Consider the following 23,339-nt stretch of genomic DNA (forward strand, 5'->3'; position numbering starts at 1 on the left):
CCTAACCTAGATAATCATGTCAGAGAACTACTGAGAATAGCTTTCAGCTTCGTAAGTTTACTTTAGCTTAAGAGCTCATAGACAGTCAGCAGTGAGAGGGGAAGAGAAAGCAGAGCAAGAGAAGACATGTTGACAGGTGATGAATTTGGTGTGTTTAAGAAAGTACCAAGGGAGGTGAGATGAAATTGATGCGAGACAGGAGAGGGTGAGGAGAAAGAGAGTAGTTAGCAGGTGGATAGAGGAGAAGCAGCTGGGTGGTTTTCAGCATTTGTCAGGCTTATACACCTCTAATTTCCCCATATTGCGAATCTAATACTGTATTTAAAAGTCCTTTAGAGACATTGTACCTTCACATCACTGGCTTGTTTTAATACCTAACTTAAATGAACAGTACAAGAACTTTGTTAAACTAACTTTAAAATGTCCCCGTCAGTCATGCATCAAATAAAACACTGAAACAGCACTAGGAATGATAACTTAAATAAGATAATCCTTTATTAATCCCTCAGTGGGGGAATTTGCATTGTTACAGCAGCATAGAGGATAGTGCAACAGCAAGAGACATAAGTAGAAAAATCAAGTTGTAAAAAAGCTACTAAAACTAAAAAACAACTATAATTTACAAATTCACAGAACGAAAGAAAGAAAGGTAAGGAAGTTATATTGTATTGCACATAGAGAGGCGCTGTCATCCTTGCAGTGACTTTAGATGGCCGCGCCTCTCCATCCATCTTCTTTGTTGGCAGGGTTAAGATTAATGGCTCGTATCTCCATATCTGCCACTAGTGACAGTTCCCTTGATTCACTGTTATCCTGTGGAAAATGTTTTCAGTATAAATATTACCACAAGTTAAATCAATTCAATTCAAAATATCAGCATTAGCCCTCAAACTCATTTGACAAAACAAACCTTTTTAATAACATGCTGCTGCTGTATACCCTATGTCCCACTGAAAACTAAATACCAAAACTACAGTTTTAAGCCTAACTATCTTACTTTTGCCCTCCTTTTATCTCCCCAGGTCTCATACAGGAGAGAGGCCCTACAAGTGTGTACAGTGCAGTCGGGGTTTTGCCTCCTCAGGAGTACTCAAGGCTCACATCAGGACCCACTCAGGCCTAAAGGCATACAAGTGCCTGATGTGCGACACCACGTTCACCACCAGCGGCAGCCTGCGACGCCACATGACCACCCACAGTGACCTGCGACCTTACATGTGCCCCTACTGCCAGAAGACTTTCAAGTCATCACCCAACTGCAGGAAGCACATGAAGACGCACAGGTTTGTTCTTTGTCAGTATGTTTGTTTTCTTGGTTGCGTTCGTGCAACAATCATTATTTTAAATCGAAGGTTCTGCTTTTCTTGCTCTGCCAAACCAGGTATGAACTGGCCCAGCAGCTGCAGCCCCAGTCGACAGAAGACCCCCTAGGAGGGGGCACTGTGGCCCATGATATGCAGGTGGAAATAGAGGGAGATTCCCTCCAGCAAGCACCAGATACCTCAGCAGAGCAGCAAAGCATGTTGGGATTGGGCCAGGCAGAGGTTGTGAATGCAAGTCAACAAGTGACATTGGAGGCACCCCTGACTGACCAAGGAGAAGGTAAGCGACAAAACAACCACAAAGAGACACAAAAAGACACACAACAAGCACGAATAGACATAAAAAGACCACAGAGACACAAAATGACTACAAAGAGACACAAAATGACTACAAAGACGTCATTTGACGTAGTTATATCTAATTCTTGTAATCACTAAGTTCTTGTTGGAAATTCTTGTTTAAAATTCAAACTTCAGAATTCCTTTTTTATCTAAAAAACAAACAGAGGTCATCACTGTCCTTCAGAAGTGAGCAGATCAACCTAGTTGCCCTCTGTGCCGACTTTAGAATTAGCTTTCCTGAAACACCAAACTACCTCAGTTTTGCAATGCATGTCTTGTGGTCAGGTTTTGTTCTCTTGACCTCAGCTATCTATATTTGATGACATTTCTGTAGTGTATGGACTACAGTTTACCCTGCATACAGAGGATGGACAGTGTTGAAATTCAGAGGAGGCTAGTCCATAAAATGTAGTGTTTTCATATCGTTCCTGAAAGCAACACGTGTGGCAATGACCCCTATTTTCTTCTTTTATGTTTTGCAATAATACAGTTGTTATTATTATTGTTATTATTATGATCATCTTCTCAGTTTGCGCAGTTCGCATGACTATGCATGATGAACTGTGTAGTCAATATTAGCAGTTATTTCCACACAGAAGACACAGTTGATATTGATTAGTGACCCGTGGAAATGCAGTGGGCACCACCAAACATGGAGACAAAAATAACAACACTAGATGGATTACACCAAGTAGTCTGCTGTTTAAGCGCACTTTAAGTCCACCATGGCACTTCTTTAACTGTAACTAGACGCAGAACAGTGAAAATGTCCTTTCTATCAATCTTTGTCTTTGTGAGTACCAGACTAACCTGCTGTGTTACTGTACCTCTGTTTCTCTGTGGTGACAGACTCGTATGTGACTACCCAACATGCTTTGCCTCAGAATATCAGCCAGTTTGAGACGCCAGCACTCCCTCAACCTGCCTTTGATCAGCAAGCTCTAACGCAAGGTACAAACACATCCACTTTCTGTCTCACTTATGCAGTAAAATAAACCATTGAGTGAGTGTTTATATATGACGAAGAAGTAGAAAATCTGTGAATACTGTCGTCTCTTATTGTGCAAAACAGATAGATAGATAATGAGCTGCAGCACGTCACTTATCGTTCCAGTAAATACCCTGCAGTGTCTTACACTATAAGCGTTAATTGATTGTGCAGTGTGCAAATGTTGCCCTCAAGAAACCACATTAGCAATGAAATCTTTCACTTTAGATAATCATTAAAAAGAAACCAATCAAAGAAAACCCTCAATGATAGAATACACTTTTTTCAACCTCACTAGTCTGTCAAAGGAGACAGCTGTTGTTTGTTGTGGAGAAAAAGCCAGTCTCTTTGGTCATTGGCTTGTGGCTTGGACCTTTATTATTGTTTAATATATAGTTGCTTCTCTCACCAACTCACTCACCCTCACAGTTCCCACAATGATAACTGATGATGACTGTTATTGGCAGCCTGGATCCCGTGGAATCCCAATTGTGGACTTTGGGCAGCAGCTGCAGGCAGCATAACAAACTGACAGCAAACATCTGTCAGGCAGATCTACCTTTTTCATTCCCTCAGGAGGCACTGTAACATTTTTATCTGTCCAAAACAGACAGAAATTCACCGTGTTAGGAATGAGGCCATATGGCCTTGAGTGTCATCAAATTTTCAAGGGCACAAAGCTCATGTGGAGGAATAATGCACACGGTTTGAATGCACTTATTGTAAAGTCACTTTGGACAAAAGCGTCTGCCAAATGAATGCACTGTAATGTAATAACTTTATTAAACCCCAGAGGGAAACCTAGTTTGGTCGCCCATGTACAGTAACAAATAACAGGAGATACACAAGTCAGACAGCTCAACATTATGAACGATATCCTGCCACAACAGTATAACACTTATCACAAACCAACATGAGTGTGGCCCAGGAGCCCACCTAGCCACTAAATAAAAAAATAATATATTAATAGAATCAGTCAACTAATAAATAAGAAGCAGACCATAAGTGATGCACCTGAAAACAGGCAATAAATATGAAATAAAACCTATAATATCAATAGAAATGAAAAACAAGACCTGACAAATGATGTTGAAAACACAACCTGTGCCTCAGGAAACCATAGCATCCTAAACTGGTCACTCGGCACACTTTTTAGACTACTAAAAACACCAACTTCAAGCTGAAGTATGGTCTGAACTCTCCTTCTGGTTCTTTTCTCCAAAACTTTTTATAAACTTGTGATCCTGTTCCTATCATTTGTGTGCTGTTACCCCAACAGACAACAGCTTTAAACAAGACACTGGCCGCAAAAGTCTTGATAGAAAACATTTAAAAGCTTCTTACTGAAGGACTTCAATTTCCTGGAAATAAACAGCCTGGAATGTCCCTTCTTGGGGTAACAGCAGTCCAATTTCATAGGCCTGTTTATTAAAAGCAGGTTTTTCTGCTTGCTTGACAAATGTGCAACCTTTTTGCATGCTATTACAAAACACAACAAACCATAAGTCCAATAACTACCTCCAGTTGCATGTATGTAAATGCATGAATACATTGCTGGCTTTACATGAACACAATGTCAGGTTAAAGTAACACTTAAGCAGCAGTTGAATGCCCTCGTGTCACTGTTTATTAAAGACATATCAGCTTCATCAGCTGTTGTGGTCACATTAAATTTCTTATCTAGTGTGTTTTGTGTTTACACACAGCTGTGCATCATCTAGTATATTTATGCTGCAGCCTGTAATCCCTGTGCTGGTCAGTAATTGGTGTCAGCGGTCAATGAATGATGGTGAATGATGGTATTGTGCTGAAAGTTCAATAATTTGATAAAAGCCATCCTCCGTGCTGGCGGGCCAAGTTTCTGCCTGTTGTTTTGCTGTGTTATGCAGAAGTCAAATAAACACAAACGTTCACCTACATTTAAGAGTTTCCAATTATCATTTTTGCTGAGAGAAAGATTTGTGCTTTGTTGACTTATCAACTGCATTTGTGCTGACTTGTAGATTCACTTCTGCTGATAAATACTGTGGCATCAGACCAAAAACTGTTGAGTGATTATTCAATTGAAAATTGAATAGCCATTTTATTTTTTAATTCCTTGTGGAACCAATATTGCTGTCAGCCAATGCAAGAACCTTTTAAATCTGATCAGTAACTCAAAGGACTGATTATTCTCTCTTTGGCTCCCTTCAGGCTTCAGCATCACTGAGTCAAGCTACAATCAGTCCCAGTTCTCCACCGTCCAGCAGCTGCAGGATTCCAGCACCCTGGAGTCTCAGGCCCTGTCTTCCAGCTATCACCCCCCGAATCTGCTCCATGTGTCCAGTGCTGAGGTGGTGAGTCCTGGCCTGGGCCCCCAGGGTGTAGCCCTTATCCCTGACCTTCCTTCACCTGGACTTTTATAAAATATATTCACAGAATGATTTAATATATAGGTCGAGTTAATTTGCTTGTTGATGGAAAGATTTGCTTGATTAACAGCCTGGCTTAATCATTGATTATGTAGGACACTGGGTAGCCTGTTGTGTTTTTTTTTATTTTTTGTTATTATCACTTTACTCTCCTTATTTTCTATTTTTCATTTCAGTCTTATTTCTAACAACCGTCTCAAATAACACAATATAATTAGTTTACAGTGGTGATTCAACTGTATGATAATTTTGGAGGATGTGGCTCAATGATATAAATGGGGTGGACAAAATAATAGATACAAGAAATTGCAACAAAAAACTGCTAATTCAGCAGTTGCATGACATGATCATCGCATGTGTCTTGGATATATTCATATTTATATGCATATCTTGGTAATATATCCCACTTCAAATTTAAAATATATCTGTTGGCCTGCAGGTTGAATTGGATAATAAGAAGGAATACCAAAGGCAAGTCCATAATGTATGGGCAAGACTGCATGATGCAGTTACATCAAACAAACAAAAGTTTATGATACTTACATGTTTCGTTCAGCAAGATAATCCTCACAAATGAACACGACTTGTATGATTTCTGAAGCGTAAATGCAATTGCCAGAAGTAAAAAGCTAACGTTTATATATATATATATATATATATATATATATATATATATATATATATATATATATATATATATATATTACATCTATAATGGAGCTACACCACGCTCGCATGGCTTCAACATCACCACCACTAAGCTTTCAACTTGTAATTTGACTTCACGCGCTTACCTCTTCTACAAACACCTTTCCTCTTAGCATGTCCTGATCTAGCTAGTGGCCATGGCTGTGTCGTCGGAAAGGTTGAGTTAGAATAGTTTGCAAGAGCGTGCGTATAAACACAACAAGGCTGTAAAGGCGGACTCGTTAGCAACTGCCTTTTTTAAGACAGGTAAAAGCTTCAAAACACACAAGTGGGGTATTTACTGACATATTTTATGTTGTAGAACAAAACCACAGACCTCATTTCAGGCATCCAACCAAAAACACATTCAGAAACCTCATTGACTTTGAGAAGAGGGAACCGTAAGTGCAAACATGCTAACTAACCCCCGAGTTTCTCATTCCTGCAGCACTCTATTTCTATCTTTATTAAGGTGAGTGTATTTTGTTGACTTGTCTTTTTTAATCTAGACAAATGGGCTTCTTCAGCAGACCAGTCAGGATGAGCTTCAGCTGACTACTGAAACACAGGACTATCAGGATGACTGTGAGGACAACAGCAAGAGAGCCTACAGGTTTACTTCTGAGTTATTTATTCTGTGTGTATGCGTGTCCATGCCTGTTGCTGCCCGTATGAGTGGCTTCAGAAAGCACTCCCACCTCCTCACCTTTTAGATTCCAACCCTTTGTGAAAGCACCAGTAGTGGTAATTACAGCTTCAAGTCTTCTGGGTTCTCTGCTATCTTTGCACACCTGCATTTCTCTAAAGCAATTTCTCCCTTTCTTTCTTACAGATCCTTTCAAAACTCTGTCAGAATAGATGGAGGACTTTTAGTGAACTGTGATCTTTTCTCTTCACCAATTTTCAATGGCTAAGTCCAGCATTTGGCTGAGCCACTCAATGACATTCAGTGACTTTCCTGTTACTGCTCCTGTTATCTTGGCTGAGTGACTCGAGTTGTACTGAAAAGGGAATTCTGATGTTGCTTACGCTCTGCTCATTGTCCCCCTCAGTTCTCACCATTCATCAAGCCTCTTCATGTCCTGATGTTGCCATAGCCACATTTCACACACCAGTACCTGTTTTTCACCACAGCACTTAGCGGTCAGGGCATAGAATTCAATTTTTGTCAGATGAAGCCAGAAAAACGTACTTTGAGAGCAGTTTGGCAAACTCCAGGTTATTCAGGAGTGGCTTCTGTCTGTTCATTCCACCTTTAGGACTGATTGCACTGCAGCACTCAGGCCTGATGAGCCGTGGTGCTGCAGCGGCCGTTTTCTGCTCTCCAGTGAACTTCTGCTAGTCTCCTCTTTGTCTTTTCTGGTCACATCTCAAAGGCTAGTGAGAGCTACTTGGTCTTTATTGGTCAAGATGAATTGGAGTGTCATAACAGGTCTAAATACGGAGACCGGTATGCACAAATACTTGAAGTTTACTCTTAGAGTAAGTCTGTTCTCTCAGATGCACCACATGATCCAGTCATTTTCTTCTTGTTAGTCGTTTTGCTGGCTTTTAGTTTCCCCTCATGTGTTTGTGTGCTTATAATATTCAAACAAATCTTTTGGACTGGCTCCAAAGGGCTGAAAGAAGAATAATGATAGGCACCACCAACAGCCTAAGCTCTAAGCCTGGGGAAATAGAAGGCATTGTTTACAGCATTTACAATGACTGCCTTTAATAACATTACCTGCCTTTGTTATCAGCATTGTTCAATTCAAGCTTTTCCCCTGATAAAGCAATACCATTTAGAGACAAGCCCCAGAGATACATTCATGTTTGCCTAAGTATTTAAGGCATCTCCTCAGTGTGTTTCTCTTCTCCATCTGTATATCGGACCTGCCACAAACTCTTTAACATATTGTACACTTTTGTGAAAGGTAGAAACAGGATGGACAAAGAAAGAAATCTAGTCATCTATGTTTTTATATTTTTATTGATTCAAGAGATTTGACCAGAATGAACTAAATAATCTTACGTGCGAAGAGTAATAGCAAAAACTATTTTGATCATTCTCACATATGTAATGTTTTCATCCCTGACATCAGCTTAATATTTATGCAGGTCTAGTCACGGTGGATGTGCTTTTTAGCCCTGTAGAGACTTTTTCAGTGAGAGTTCACTTTGAACAGAAAGAAAACACATATACAGACACACACGTTCAGAAACAAGTGTCTCATGAGGTGAAACAAGTCTGGTTTCTAATTTGCTCATCAAGTGGACTGAGACAGTTCTGAATCGGACACTTAAACCAGTTTGGTCTTCTGAGTAGAACCGTAAACATTGTTTTGTTTTTCCCCCCTTTTCAGGTGCAGTTGGTGTAATAAGGGCTTCAAAAAGTCAAGCCATCTGAAACAGCACGTGCGCTCCCACACTGGGGAGAAACCCTACAGATGTCATCTCTGTGGACGAGCCTTTGTATCAGCCGGAGTGCTCAAGTCCCACCTCAATACACACACAGGTGAGCTCCAAATGTCTTCCTAAATTCATTAGATTTGTGCACTTCTTTCACACCTCGATTACAAATTAAAAGGTTTTAAATGAAACTTAGAGGCACCGTTACACCATCACGTCCGTCAATCAAGCGTCACTGCAATTCCAGATGTGGGAAAAGGTGGAAAAAAGTAAACACCAGTGGTTCCCATAATGGAAAAAAACAAGGTTGTGATTAGAATTAAGATGTTTGTTGATTAAGTTATTAGAAGTCTCAGTTTTGAAGATGAAATGAGTAGAATATTAGAACAATATACAAAATTAAATTAAAGTTAAAATAAACTAAAAAATATTAAGTTAAATATAGTATAATTAAGTTTCTTTTTTAGGGACTTTGAGTAAGGGACGTAAGGTAAATTAGCAGCATGAGAGTAAATACATTTCTTCAGTCAAGCCTCCGAAATATACCTTCCTGAATCCCTGCCTCTCTCATCTCTCGCTGACAGGAGTGAAGCCCTTTAAGTGTAATGTTTGCGATGCCTCATTCACCACCAACGGCAGCCTGAACCGCCACATGATTATCCACATCAAGTCCTTCAAATGCTCCATGTGTGACGAGAGCTTCAGGACCAGCCTGCTGTGTAAAAAGCATATGAAGAAGGAGCATGCCATGGAGGATCAAAGTAAGGAACATTTCGAGGATATCATATGAAATATGAAAATGAAATGATGTTTCTACACAACTGTTTAGCAAATCAGAGGTTTCAAGTAGTGTCGTGTGTGTGGAAATGATTTCCAGCTGTTGGGATACTCAAGTTGAAAATGTTTCAATTTACAGTACTCAGTTTGAGCTGCCTACTGTAGCGTAAAGTGTAACCCAAAGACGCAAAGCATTAACGGACCCCAATTCTCACAGTTATAGGTCTGGACAGTCAAGACGTTGAGGAGGAGGAGGAGGAGGAGGAGGATGAGGAAGGGGATCAAAAGTCATCAAAGAGGCGGGGTTTGGAAATCATCACTTTTACTGAGGAGCAGGCGGCCGAGCTGGCGAAGGATCCCGGCGAGGAGGCCTCGGTGTCGGAGCGGATCCTCGCCCAGTCGGCGGCTGAGAGGGATCGAATCAGCGAGATCAAAGACAAGGCAGTGGAACTGGAAACAGAACCCAAGTTTGCCAACTGCTGCAATTTCTGCCCCAAGAGCTTCAAGAAGCCCAGTGACCTTGTCAGGTAAATAACAATGAATTCAATACTTTACGATCTTATTCTCATAGTTGTGGCCATTCTGTATATGGGTCATGGTAACTATAATACTGACACATTCTGAACAGTCACCATGACTATTATTAAAGTCGAGATTAAATTCCCTTTTAACCCTTTTAGATCACATCCCTGGTCATATTGTGCACCTTTCTAACAATATATGCCAATTACATAAAATATTTTTTTTATTATATATATATATACATATATATATATATTCTTATATCAAAATACAATCATGTTCTTCCTGTAAAACAAAATATGACATGTGCTTACATAAGCTTGAACCAACCAATAATATCATGACATCCACCCATCAATCAATCTTCCACTTTGCTAGCTTTGAAACAGTGTGAGAACCGCTTGATTTGGGAGACTAATTATTTTAGTGGTGAAAGTAAATAGCCTACATGTTTATGTTGAAGCTGCTCCATGTTATTTGACCTGTAAAGTTGCAACTACTTTCATTTTTCTTCTCCGAAACAACTTTGATACTCACCAGCGAGCCACATTTATCATTTAAGTTTTCTTATTCAGAGTCAGATTGGCAATTTCTTGGAAGCTTGTGAAACAACAGCAGTGGGAATTAAAGGCATAAGATGAAAGCGTGCTCTTAGTAAACACTGGCTAGGCTTTATATTGTGTCGTCTGTTTCCATTATTTCAAACTTATAAACAAACGTCAACAAAAGTTGCACTTGCTTACTGTCTTTTTTTCCCAACTTGAATATCTTTAAAATCTTCTTCCATGTCCAGGCACATTCGGATCCATACAGGAGAAAGACCTTACAAGTGTGATGAGTGTGGGAAGAGCTTTACAGTGAAATCTACCCTGGACTGCCATGTGAAGACACATACAGGTCAGAGTTTCATCACTAGAATTTGTTGCTTATTTAAGTTTGAGGTTGAAATGTACTTTCTTCCAGTGTTCCTACTGGTTGTAGAGTTTCTGGAACATTGTGGTATTTGGAGAAGTGTACTTGAAACAAGACAGGGGATTTGATAGAGGACCTGCCAAAATACGACAATATGATGGAATCTTATATTTAGTTTTGACATTTTGGGAAATAAATGATTCGCTTTCATGCCCAGAGTTAGGTGAGAAGATGGATTCCACTCTTATGTCTGTACAGGGAATATAAAGCTATCACCGCCAGCAGCTTAGCTTAGCATAAACACTGTTAGCCTGGCTCAGTCCTACCAGCACCTAAAGCTCTCTAATTAACACATGATATCTTGTTTGTTTTATCCGTACAGAAAACAAAGTTTAACAACAACACGTTGTGGTTTTATGGGGGTTATTGGAGCCTGTCCAATAAATAGTCTGTCACGTAACCACACATATAATCATAGTGTGTTGTTTTAACACTCAGTTCTATCTTCAGAATGTGTTTTCTAACTGTTTACATGTGTGTGGCATTTTGTAATGGTTTACAGCCCAACTTTATTGAAACCTTGTTTGGTGGACTGCAACGCTCTCCTTGTTTTTGCAGGTCAGAAACTGTTCAGCTGTCACATGTGCAACACCTCCTTCTCAACAAAGGGCAGCTTGAAGGTGCACATGCGCCTTCACACTGGCTCCAAGCCCTTCAAATGCCCCTTCTGTGAACTCCGCTTCAGAACTTCAGGCCACCGCAAAACCCACATCCAGTGCCACTTCCGGCCAAGCAGCGACAGGAACAAATCCAAGCGGTCCGCCTCGACTACTGGGCAGGCCAACCATGGTCAAGACCAGGGGACTGGGCAGGCTGTGGCAACGGGCCAGGGGCAGCAGCCAGCGGCTTCAGAGGCTCTTCAATCTGTGGGGCTGCTGCAAACGCCCAACTCCGACCCCAACATTTACCTCCCAGCCAACCAAGTCCTGACAGGCCAGTTTGACCAGAATCTACTGCAGCCGGGACTGGTGGGACAGGCCATCCTGCCTGCCTCTATGTCAGGTAGGGATTATGGATGGGTCAACACGTGCGCACATTTACACAAAGAGGACAAGTAGCCTGTAATTAATCATGCAGAACGGTAGAACATAAGAAGTGTATCATGCTCAGCAGGCATAATTCCGAGAGGATGAAATGACCAAAGACCTTAGATCCAGACCATCCTAAGAGCCTCTAAAGTCAGGTAAAACATCCAGGTGTCAAAGAAGGAGTATCTATTTTAGGCCTCTGTAACTGGCATGTCGCTTGTCAACAGCTAAGCTCTTAAGGTTTTGCTGTGTGTGCGGTGTGAAATGTTGCTGTAGTATAAAATTGTTAAAGGAAATTATACTAAGCCTTGACATAGAGGATTTTCAGTATTCCAGGTTATGGTTCCTTTTGACAACTAAACCTTTAAGTTTATGTAACATTCACTTTAAAAGTTGTATGCGCGAAGGCAGTTTTCTGTTCAGGTCGGCTCCCGATCCTCAAGTTTGGGCTCAAGAATTGTTCTTTGCTTTCCACAAAACAAACAGAATAATAAATGTTCTTTGGATTAGGTTCACGGATCAGATGTGATTTCTGAATGCAGCACTATGCACATACTTTCTCCCAAACACTGAAGTCTGGCTGTTTTCTGCAGCCATGAAATCACTTTCCCCACGCAACTCCTGGAGCATGACAGTCGGGGAGGTGGCCAGAAATCTTTTCCAGTTGTTGCTTTCTTCTTCAAGCTCACAAGTGCACAGTTCACTGCAAGCAAAACTCTCCCAAAAACCTCTCTCCTTTCATCATCTGGGAAAAGACTGGATACATTGCTGTATTTCCTTTGTTGTCTCTCAGTCTTTTGGTGGTACTTATTCACTTATTTTGGGTTATCCATCTCCAGCACAAACCATGAGGGCATTTAGTTAGCTTCGAGGCCTGACAGGGTGTATAATGGACTGTATGTCATGCCTTCACATCTGGCCTTTGATTAGATGTAAAATGATGTATCTGCCTCCAGGGTCATCCTCGTGTGGTACCGTAAAGGAATTGCCTTATTGATAAAATGTACACATGTTGATGCTGGAAAAACTGTCTGTCTCTCTGCTGCCTGAAAGGTTAATCAAGGTTGAACATAAAGCTCGTAATATTATCACAAAATTAGTTGAATATTAATATCAAAATGTGAAATATTTAAAACTGTGTGTGTGTGTTTGTGTGTGTGTGTGTGTGTGTGTGTGTGTGCTCGCGCTGCAGCTGCAGGAGACCTGACGGTGTCTCTCCCAGATGGCCTGACCACACTGGACGGCATCCACCTGCAGCTGACGCCCGCCAACGTCCAGATCTCTGGCATCGACACCAGCAACATCAACAACATCACACTACAGGTTACACACACCTCCTATTGAACCGTGTGTCATTATCCATTTGTGTCGTCACCTAGACTTTAACTTGTTAAAAAGCAAGGTGAATTCATTTGGGCCTCCTCTGTTGGTCACAAATCAAGCTCTTAGTAAAGGGTGTTGCCTTTTATTACTGAGTTACTAGACAAAACTGAGCTGTGCTGCTTATCTTTCACTGAGGGGAATCAAATATCTTCAAAGGATCATTGGAGGAGCAATTAAGAGTAGTATTCTCTCTGTCTCGGGTTTATTTTTCCTATTTTTCAAGTCTCATGACCCAAACCTTCAAATGAGAGTTTGAACCATCATTGACAAAACTCCCTGAAATTAGCATTAACATGTTAACAAAAGTGTTTCATGGTGTGATATGCACATACATGCACTTTGTATACAAAAAGCAAAGGTTGATAAGGGTTTATACTTACATTTGTAAACAAAGAGTTTATACAGTTCATATACATGAGTACATTCATATTCTTGAATTATTTCATTTCACGGGCCATCTAAGTAGTGCTTAATCATGTGCATCTTACATGCACGTTTCAATGTGACTAGCGAGTGTACATATTTACATGCTCTAAACCAAATGAACAGTCCAGTGGAGGAGAAATCCTACAATCTCCACAAGAGCACCAGGATGAGATTCAACAGAGCTGTTGTGCGGGGAGCCCATGATGAGTTTTGTTCTGTCAGCTGTAAAAGTAATAAGTGAAAATGTTGTTTATGACACATCTGATCTGCGTACTGGGGTTCACATCCATTGGGGGGGGTTTTTTCCACTGAAATTTGAATGTTGGAATTTGCTCAGATAGTGCTGCTCAGTCATATCCTCCATCAAAACTCATAACAAGTACTAAACCAAAACCAAATGTACCACAAAAAGTTGTGGTACATTTTAAATACAACGACTCTTCAAGATAGATTTACGAACAAATCTTTTAAACCAGTGATCCATCCTTCCTCTTTCATCTGAAGCAGTACTTTCTCTTCCAGATCGACCACGCCCTCCTCCAGCAGACCTTACAACAAGGGGGCCTCCTCTCTCAGCCCCTGAGCGTCGACACTGGCCTCGTCTCCCACTCCGGCAGCCAGCTCATGTCCACCACTGACCCCTCTGTGTCCGCCAATGTCATCATCCACCCTCTGACCAGCCTGGCCCTGCAGCCCTCCACCATCACACCCGCTCAGGTCACAATGGCCGGCCTCTCTGAGCAGGACGCTACAGGTACGTGTGACGGCCTTAGCTGAGAAAATGACGTGTGTAGACACTCCCTGCTATGAGCTGAGTGACTTATCTATGCTTTCCTGTGAATTCTGCAGGTTCTCAGGACCTAAGCCACGTCATGAGCAGCTCTGGGCTGATAGCCGGAGGCACCAGCGGTCAGGAGATCACGCTGACCATCAACAATCCCAGTCTGACTCAAGCCCTTGCCTCAGCTTCTTGTTCCGGCGCTGCAGCAGGAAACCCTCAGGAGATCACCCTCACCATCTCAGGTATGGACCACTATACTATATATACTATATATACTATATATACTACACAGGTCCATCAGAAAAACTTTGTAATGTAACTAAGTGACTCTTACTTGTAGTGGAGTATTTTCACAGTGTGGTATTGCTACTTTTACTTAAGTAAAGGATCTGAATACTACTTCCACCACTGCAAATATATAGCTACATACTGTATACACTAACCTTGTCTTTTTCACAAGTACAGAAACAGACTATGAATAACAAACACACAGATGAAATAAAAGGATCTGTTAACACATTTATTGATTTCCTCACACAGTAATAAATCACAGCCCTTTCTTTCATTTTGAAGTGGTTTCATCGCTAAAGATTTAAAGCCTCAGTGTTAGAGGTTATGAGTGACGCACCTTCTTCACAAACCAGTTCTGTTTTTTTGACAGGCATCATCTCCAGCTGGTCGTATATCAGCTGGCAATGTGCATTGTAGAGGTACAGTGTAGAGGTAATTTGAGGCTGTGTCACTTTTTCTGAGCCCCCTTGAGTCAAAATAGATAATTCCTGGCCTGCATGACTGGAGCAGTCAGAGTATGTCCTCTGGGCACTACCTGGACTTTCTTTCATCCAGCACATTTACTGCATTGTGATTCAAATCCTTTAGACTAAGGCAACAGCAAACTATTGTTATTGTTATTTGTTATATTGTTAGTCTTATTTTTTTGTCTTTCTTTCTCTGGAAGCTGCACCAAACTCAGTGTTTTTTTTTTTTTACTTTCACTAGAGGCAGTGGAAAAGAAGTGAAGATAGATCACAGTGCATGGGTTCCAAGAAAAATGTCTGAACTCATTTTCAGTCTCTCTCATTTTATCTGTGTATATTATATCATCCCTGTGAGATGAGCAGAACAGCACTTTCTTCCTCAAGTGGACCAAAATATGCTACATCTTACCGTACAATAATATGAGAAAATACAAAAAAGATCTTGAAATGTGAATGAATGTAAAAAATATAGCAAATGTTCTTCTGGACTACAAATTGCTTTTTCTTTGCAGGTCAGGAGCTGCTCGCCCAGCATAGCAACCCTAATGGTTCCGAGTTGAACGGCAGCATCAGGCTGGCATCGCCACTCAATAGCCAGCCCACCAGCGCAACCCTGACTATCACCAATGACCACCTCCTACCTCAGAGCCCCGCCAACACTGGAATGGCAGGTTAGGACTGGTATAGATATGTGTGTTTTTGTCTCTTTGCATGACCGGAAGGGTATCTTCAAAGGGTATATTCAAAGAGAATATTGAAAATGTGTTCAGTCCCTGAGGCAGCTATTATATCTTGAAGAGGTACCCTTGAGTAAGACAGTGAAATGTTATTTAGTAACTTTGGTTTTCTAATGAAAATGGAATCAAACTGTGGGGATCTCATCTTTGATTAGTTTTAAGTCATTACAGCAAGATTGCTCTTGGCGTAATTGGCAGGACGAATTTTACTTACACAGTTTGGCAAAAAGCAGGTTACATAAGGTGCTGGAGCTGGTGTGACTAAAGCTGAAAATGATACACCCTTTTATGAGAACCTTTAAAGTGTGAGAACTGTGTACTTTTTATTGCTTTTTTCCCTCTATCCCTGTCTTTTCACTCACTGCCAGCCATGCAGGTGACAGTAAGCAAATACAAATACTTATTGAAGTGAACTGGGAGTGAAATGTGCCAAAATGGCTTTGAAAGGCCTCCCAGAAATTCATGCTTGCAAAGAAACTCTCTTCTAGTCAACTTTGTTCTACACAGCTTCACTCATCTTATAAATGCACACAAAAGCCATCTTTGACCTGTATCAAACCATCATTAGTGGCCTGCTCCACTCAATCATAACACCACTTGCCACAGGGCCACTTCTTTAACGCAATAGTATGGCAAAGAAGAAGAAGTGGGAGATATCCAGCAGATATCACCCCACTTGAGCAGAACTGATTGAATTGCCACCCGTGTGATGGAATGACTACACACACGAAGTGGCAGGTCCTTTTAAAAAAACAAACAATAGGCCTAGTCTGTCAAATATGACAGGTTGAGAGTGAACAGTAGCAGAAATCTGTAGCTACTACAAATACAAAGGATGCGTGACAGGTGACTGAGTGTATGTGGTTCACTCACATGCCTAGAGGGAGCATGAATGCCACCACATGAGAGTAACTTTAGCTCAGATTGCTTTAATGGTTCAAAAGGAGCTTCCCTTGCCTCCAGCACCAGTGACAGATCCCAGGGTAAAACTAAAGCATGGATGGAGAGGCTCAAACGGTCTCTCCATCAATGCCCTTTTCATGAAATGCCACGCTAAGGTGTGTGCCCCCACTATGGAGTCATCAAAGTGTATGTGTGAAGCTGAAAGACTTTCAATGGTTGAATAAGGCTTGCCCGGGTCCACACATCCCACAGAGATTAAGGAATTGCTGAAATGGAAACTTGATACCAAATATCTGATCATATGGTGATCCAGTGAATGCTGCTTTGGCCCCGTCCCACTTAGTTACTGTCGAGCTCTCCATTCTCACACGCCACATATGCTGGTCATGGCAGCAGTACAGGTCTTCTGTTTCACTCTCGTGAACGAGAATAAATAATCTCTTGTGGCCATAGAAGCCTAGAAATGACCTGGGATCTGTGTTGCATGTCATCCATCTTTTATTCCTCTGTTTCTTCTATGTTTTAGTGCTATAAAATGAATGAATGAAATACACTTGCATGTATACATACGTGCATCTATCATGAGGATGTATATTTGACTTTGAAAACTTGAATTGTTGTCACTTAACAATTGTGCAGGCCAATCCGTGATAAGGAAGCAAGGGACTTGTGTGCTGTGAAGTGAGCAAATATGATTTGTTTTGTCAGAAATGGCTTACTGATTGTTCTGTTGACTGGCTCGCCTGTCACCTAGAAGCTTAATCAAATTTCCAGTCTCATCTCCCTCTCTTCATTACCCTCCCCTCTCAACTCAAGTGGAAAACATTCCCACTGCTTCACAGAGACACTGAGAGCGTCTCCGCTTTTGTTGATTAGCCTGAAGCAGTCCTGTCGCTCTGTATGTAAATATGGTTCAACCTGCACCTTGACTGATAAACTGTACAGGGCCCATACTGGCCTTTGATGGAAATCAAATATCAGCCAGTGTTACTCATCGCTAATATAATGGAGGTCCCTCACTGACCAACACTAATGAATATGTCATTATTATTTTTAGTCAGGGAGCAAAGCACCAAAAGGGTTTTGGTCGCCAGTTGGTTGCAGTCACTTAAACAAATACAGGTACACATTTGGCGGTCATCACAACAATCCATGTATTGCAACCTCACATTGAGGCCTGGAACCATAGAAACCATTGTAGTGCAGCATGGGTGGATTTCTTTCTCAACAAATGAATCTGAAAATCCTGTAATGAAACCATCCTTTATTCTGAGAAGGATTTCATCACTTTCATTGTATTTCAGTAGTTGAAGTGGAGAGTTTTAGTGTCAAATAATGGTCTTAATGGTGTTGTGGGACACTGTAGTTTGAAGAAGGAAAAAGTGTGGTTGATTCATTGAATTGCAATGTTTAGGTCAAATTTGCAGTTGTTTAATATCAAAACTGCATCAACTACTGGCAGTCAGACGTCTGGTTTATTTGGGGACACCTGTAGTTAGTGGTGGTAACAGCAGCAACAGATAAAGGCATCAGTCAGTATATGGCCTTTTTCCATCAATTAATGTGAAGCAGCAGCAGTAGAAAATTGGCTTAAGACATTGGCTTAACTTAATACAGCTCTAATGCGGCTGTAGGTGAGGGACCAATAGGCAGTAAGGCTGATATCAATGGGATAAAATTACAGTAACCCAATAACAGTAACGCTGAATTACATGCATCGTTTCCTGTGAATCCCACATGCGTAGGTAGGCAATCTGAAAACTACTATATAAAGAGATCATTACAGAATACAAAGCAGAACATAATGGCCCCCATTCAGATACAATTTGTATACATTCTACGACATTTGACACAAAAAGAATACGGCTCTGGCTGCTGTTGAAAATGGTGTCATAAACCAGTCGTGGAAGTGGGTGTTAACAACTCTAACCTTGCGATGTATCTCTCAGTCTCCAGCCTGCCACCTAGCACCACTCTGTCACATACTACTGCGTCCCAGAGCCTAGTGATGTCACCGGGAGGCGTGGCCAGTGATAACAGTGTTACACTGACACTGGCAGATGCTCAGGGTATGCTGGATGGTGTCACTCTAAACCTCAATACACAGGTAAAAGAAAAAACACATCAACAATACACACAAACACACATTTAGATTGTCGAAATGTGCTACAGGCCGATAGAGTGTGCGATGTTCAAACTTCATGACGTCATGTCATTTGTCAGCTGCCTTACCAGAGGGTCTTTTGATCTTTAGGGTCAGACATTTCCTGCAGTGCTGAATGACTCCGGTCTAGCGGGACAGCCAGCCAGCTCGGGCCAGCAGGTCATACTGGTCAGCCACCATTCCCAATCCACAAACGGAGCGTCTGACAATGGATACAATGTGAGTGTGTTTGGCTTATCTGTGTGTAGTGTGCTATTTAAGATATCCTTTGTCAAACAAAGGTTGGAAGCAGGTTTTCCATTGATGAATTGAGTTAATGCTTAAGATGGCAACATGATAATTCCCTGTGATGGATAACCCATCTCAAGAAGTAAGTATCTACCAGTTGTTTTTTATACCAACATGAATGGAAATCAGGCGCTGTCTGGAAGATTAAGAATACACATTCATCAATCTCAAAAGCATTAGATTTTCATGGCATTATGCACCTTGAGGTGTCTAAATGTTAGACATTTTGTCAGACTCACGAAACTACCATCATGTACTGCAAGCATAAGTACCCTATTGTAAAAGAATTTAAAATATTGTTACGTGTTTTCACAATGCTTGTGTAGGTGTGAGCTTTTGTGATTAGTTGTAAATACGTTACCCACTAATCTTTGTGTGTGATCCAGATTACAGACAATGGCCATAAAGGTGGGAAGGATGGCCACACGGAGGCTGATAACCGGAACCAGTGTTACTACTGTAACCAGGTGTGTCAGAACGCCAACACGCTGCGTCGCCACTGTAGACAAGCTCACGGCAAGGACCGCTGTCACGTCTGCAGTCTCTGCAATAAGGCCTTTAAGCGAGCTACACACCTGAAGGTAAGAACAGCTGCTGCTGGCTTATGTTTAGCATATGTATATGAATTAATGTAGCCTGTCATCAGCCAGACCAAAATGCCTCTGGATGCCATTGGATTGACCTACAACCAATCAGAGCAAAGAAACGTGTGACGGAAAAGTGTGAAATGACTACAGCGTGCAGAGCTGTGATGGTGTAGAGAAAAATAAGAGAAAACATACCGTCCAGTTTGTTCAATACTGAAGCGATAGCTGATTCAACAGAACGTTCCACATCAGCGGCAGCCATCTTGGTTGTTTGCAAAAATGCCATGACGGCGCTCGTCTGTCAGTCATTGTATTAAACCCGCCCCATATTAGATAGAGCAAAACATGAGCTCTCTGATTCATCTGGTTCCCAGGCTGATGAATAAAACTCTCCAGGTTTTATGAAAACAATAAATCAACTCTCACGACATAAGTCTTACTTTTAGTAATTAGTCTCTCCACCTCAGGTTGGTGAGGATAGGGACACCATTAACAGTGCTGTCTCATTATTGGAAGCAAAAGTAAGAGTAATACATCAAGTGGCATTTCAGATAGACTCGTATAAACTGTCACTTTCAACAGCAAAACAAAACACTAACTGAGAGGTGTTTTGGGGAGAGGAGCATGTGTGCTTCTCTTGCCTGACAATCCTCCTCGTGTGGTTGAGACACTCGAGCATGTAAATGCCGGGGCTCTCAGATCAGGAGGAAAGAGGAGGAGGAGGACACGGCTTCATAATCAAGCTCTTTCTCCACCATGTGTCATGTTTCTAAGCAAAGGCCATTGTGCCAGAGGCTTTTACTTTTGTAAATGTGCCTCGACATGCTGAGCAGTAATTGTCTTACACAAAAGTCAATGGCACTGAGATTAGGTGGGTGTCACAGCGAGAGTGACCGAGCTTCATCTCCTCCAGGACCCCAGGGTCCTCATTAGTCTGCAACGAGATTTCTGCCCAGTGGTGAGAAAGATAAATTGGCTACGTTGTTATTTTTCATTTTGTTGGCCTATGGATAATAATTCAGTCATTAAATTATAGCTAGACAACCAAAAACCATGGCCTTATAATTTGGGAATACAAAAAATGATTTAATGATAACGTTTTAGAATTAATTGCAGACATTTCTGCCTGACAGGCGGTGCCAGGGAACATCAGTAGACTCTCCCATCACATGACCCTGACAGTCAGATAAAAGAAGGGGATTTTCTATATCGACCCTCTGTGATTAATCACATCATCTCTAGAGCTGACTCACAATTACCTGGTCTCTTAAAATCTTTTTTTTTTTATCCACTTGTCTTGAGTACAGATCAGTGCTGCAGGTTCATCAGTACATTACATTCTATCTATTTTGAAATTCAGGCTGACTGCTTGAACAGATGTGTTTTTGTCACAATTCTTAAATGAATAGACGTAAGTGTTTCTTATCAGAAATGCTTGTTTATTTTATGTGTTTATTTAAAATAAAATGCAGTTATATTTAGATTTTTAAAACTCAAATATCTGCAGTATATATCAGTCTCAAATATATAGTATTGGTTAGGCTATGCGTGGTAGGCCTAGGAATAACGATTATTTTCATTATAATGAATCTGCTGATTATTTAATAAAATCATTTTGTGTACAAAATGTCAGAAAACAGTGAAAAACATGAAAAACTATAACATGGCATGAAGATAAGCATCGTATTCTCACATTTGAGAACCTTGGACCTTGCTACAACAATTATCCAAATAGTTGCAGATTAATTTTCTGTCGAAACAACTAATCAGTTAATCAGATAATTGTGTCACTGTGCCACTGTGTATAGCAGTTTAACCTGTTCTAAACTGATGATAGAAATAAAAGATGTCAAGTAACCATTCAATGTGCAGAAAATATTAATAGGTCAGTTATTGGCTCCATTTTCCAATTTCCATATAAAGCATTTTGTCTCTAAACTATAAAGTATTTTAATGTAATAAAATATGCAAGTCAGTCATCAAAAAGCACACAGAAATAATAACATAGGTAATGTGACATCAGCCTCAAAGGGATCAAGTACAAAATTTGAGATTTTAAAAGTCTATATGCACTTTGGGTCCTTTTTATTTTAAATTGTTTAACATATCCCATCAGCAGTCCCCACAGCAATCATGAATGACCTTAGACACTAAGAAGAAAGGAACCGCAAGGCAAAAAGAAAAGACAAGACGGTGCTGAATCAAAGTGTCTTAAAGGTTGATTGTGAGCGTGTCCAGACCCCCCTCAATCGGTGTGATTTATGGTTCAAACAATGTGTCAGTTTCTCCAAGAGGAAAACCACAGACGTCTCTGTTCTAGCCACGTTCTAGTAGAGGAACATTGTGTGCTATACTGTAAATGGTAAAATACTTTTTTGGGGGGGGGGGGGGGTATGTCTACAGGAACATGAGCGAGTGCACCAGCCGGGCCCCTCACCCAGCTCCCAGAAACCCAGAGTCTTCAGCTGCTCCTCCTGCGTGAAGGCCTTCGCCAAGCGCAGCCAGCTGGAGAGGCACAACCGAACGCACACAGGTAAGCGGATTATGGGAGTTTGCACAGTGCGTGTCATAACCAAAATCACAACATTCAAATTAAAATCCACCACTTATAATTACCTTACACTACCTATGGAGCCCCAAAGTGTTTAATATGTAGTAAATAAATAAGTAATTATGGAATAAATCATCCTATGAATAAATTGTATGTAATATATAAATGAACCAATCATTTGTGAAGTGACTGGTGACATTTAAAGTGACATTATAAAATAAAATGCAATGTGAAGAAAAATAACATTGTGAAATAAAAAGAGAAATGAACTTTCTATAATAAAATCAATGTTCTCCAATGAAACTCTGAAAGTAATATTAATACTAGAGACCATTTTGCGAGTTTAATGATTTTTATAAATGATTTCACAATTGACTTGTTCATTTGTAAGACATTTTATACAATTTGTTCAAATGATTATTTATTTTCATTCTTTTCTCTTTTTGATTTATTTAATATTGAACACTTTGAGGCTCCATAACTACCTATAGTCTCTGTGTTATTATGGATATTAAGGGACAGCATTTCAGAATCTGGTTTCCAACACGAATGTGTAATATCATGCAGCTGTGAAGTTTAGGAAAGGTGTGTGAATGAAGAGAAACATTAGAGCACCATGGAAACAACAGGTCTACAGTGTGTTTTAGACTGCTGTGTGCATGCTGTGTCATGGCTGTATGCTACATGGTCCACGTACGGTAAACTGTATGACATAAATTCCACAGAGATTTACTACATTAACATACTCACAATAAAATGTTTAACTGATTGCTCCTCATCAGGGCCCCAGCTGTTTGCCCAAATAACAGACATATGTTTCTGTGAAGCTTCCATGTTGTATCCTCAGTTCATTCATTTCTCCCAGTTTTACCACATAAGGTAATTATTGACAAGTAAACACATATCAAAAGTCCTGATACAGTAAATGTGTAAACAGGATCCTACACGGACGACGTGATATTTAGCAGCTTTCCCTGCCAAACTCACTTCTTCATACATTCATACAGACACAGCTAATAAGCAGCCAAATGCATTGCACACCTCTCCTCTCGGTGAAGTGAAGTGTGAAGCACCCAGACATAATTATCTGCCCTCAGTGTACATAAAGGAACAGTTCAGTTTGGCCATTACCATTTGAATAGATGCATTTGAATACTGTTGAAGGAGACTCTGATGGACTTTTAAGACTTAGGTTTATCTCACCTCCTTGTGGTGTCAGTTTTTCTGTCTTGCAACATTGAAAAAAAAGTTACACAGTGTGGAGCTGCTGTCAGTGTGTGGAGTGAAGGAGCCCGACATGGAAAAGTAGCCAGATATTCCT

General features: G+C 40.7%; 1 protein-coding gene across 1 annotated transcript in view; it reads left to right on the top strand.

Moving 5' to 3' along the window:
• The window catches only part of LOC139289719 (zinc finger protein 236-like), a 46,208-nt gene that overhangs the window by 18,237 nt on the left and 4,632 nt on the right, over nt 1-23,339 (top strand). Inside the window, exons 13-30 of the mRNA XM_070911337.1 lie at nt 1,023-1,283; nt 1,382-1,602; nt 2,514-2,615; nt 4,846-4,988; nt 6,260-6,363; nt 8,096-8,247; nt 8,726-8,902; nt 9,136-9,445; nt 10,234-10,337; nt 10,971-11,414; nt 12,633-12,763; nt 13,772-14,003; nt 14,099-14,272; nt 15,301-15,459; nt 18,378-18,535; nt 18,683-18,811; nt 19,267-19,461; nt 21,871-22,000. Coding sequence (XP_070767438.1) covers nt 1,023-1,283; nt 1,382-1,602; nt 2,514-2,615; nt 4,846-4,988; nt 6,260-6,363; nt 8,096-8,247; nt 8,726-8,902; nt 9,136-9,445; nt 10,234-10,337; nt 10,971-11,414; nt 12,633-12,763; nt 13,772-14,003; nt 14,099-14,272; nt 15,301-15,459; nt 18,378-18,535; nt 18,683-18,811; nt 19,267-19,461; nt 21,871-22,000 — 3,326 coding nt within the window. The remainder of the gene's footprint in view (nt 1-1,022; nt 1,284-1,381; nt 1,603-2,513; nt 2,616-4,845; nt 4,989-6,259; nt 6,364-8,095; nt 8,248-8,725; nt 8,903-9,135; nt 9,446-10,233; nt 10,338-10,970; nt 11,415-12,632; nt 12,764-13,771; nt 14,004-14,098; nt 14,273-15,300; nt 15,460-18,377; nt 18,536-18,682; nt 18,812-19,266; nt 19,462-21,870; nt 22,001-23,339) is intronic.

Source organism: Enoplosus armatus, chromosome 9 (assembly GCF_043641665.1).
Source record: "Enoplosus armatus isolate fEnoArm2 chromosome 9, fEnoArm2.hap1, whole genome shotgun sequence".
Taxonomy (NCBI): domain Eukaryota; kingdom Metazoa; phylum Chordata; class Actinopteri; order Centrarchiformes; family Enoplosidae; genus Enoplosus; species Enoplosus armatus.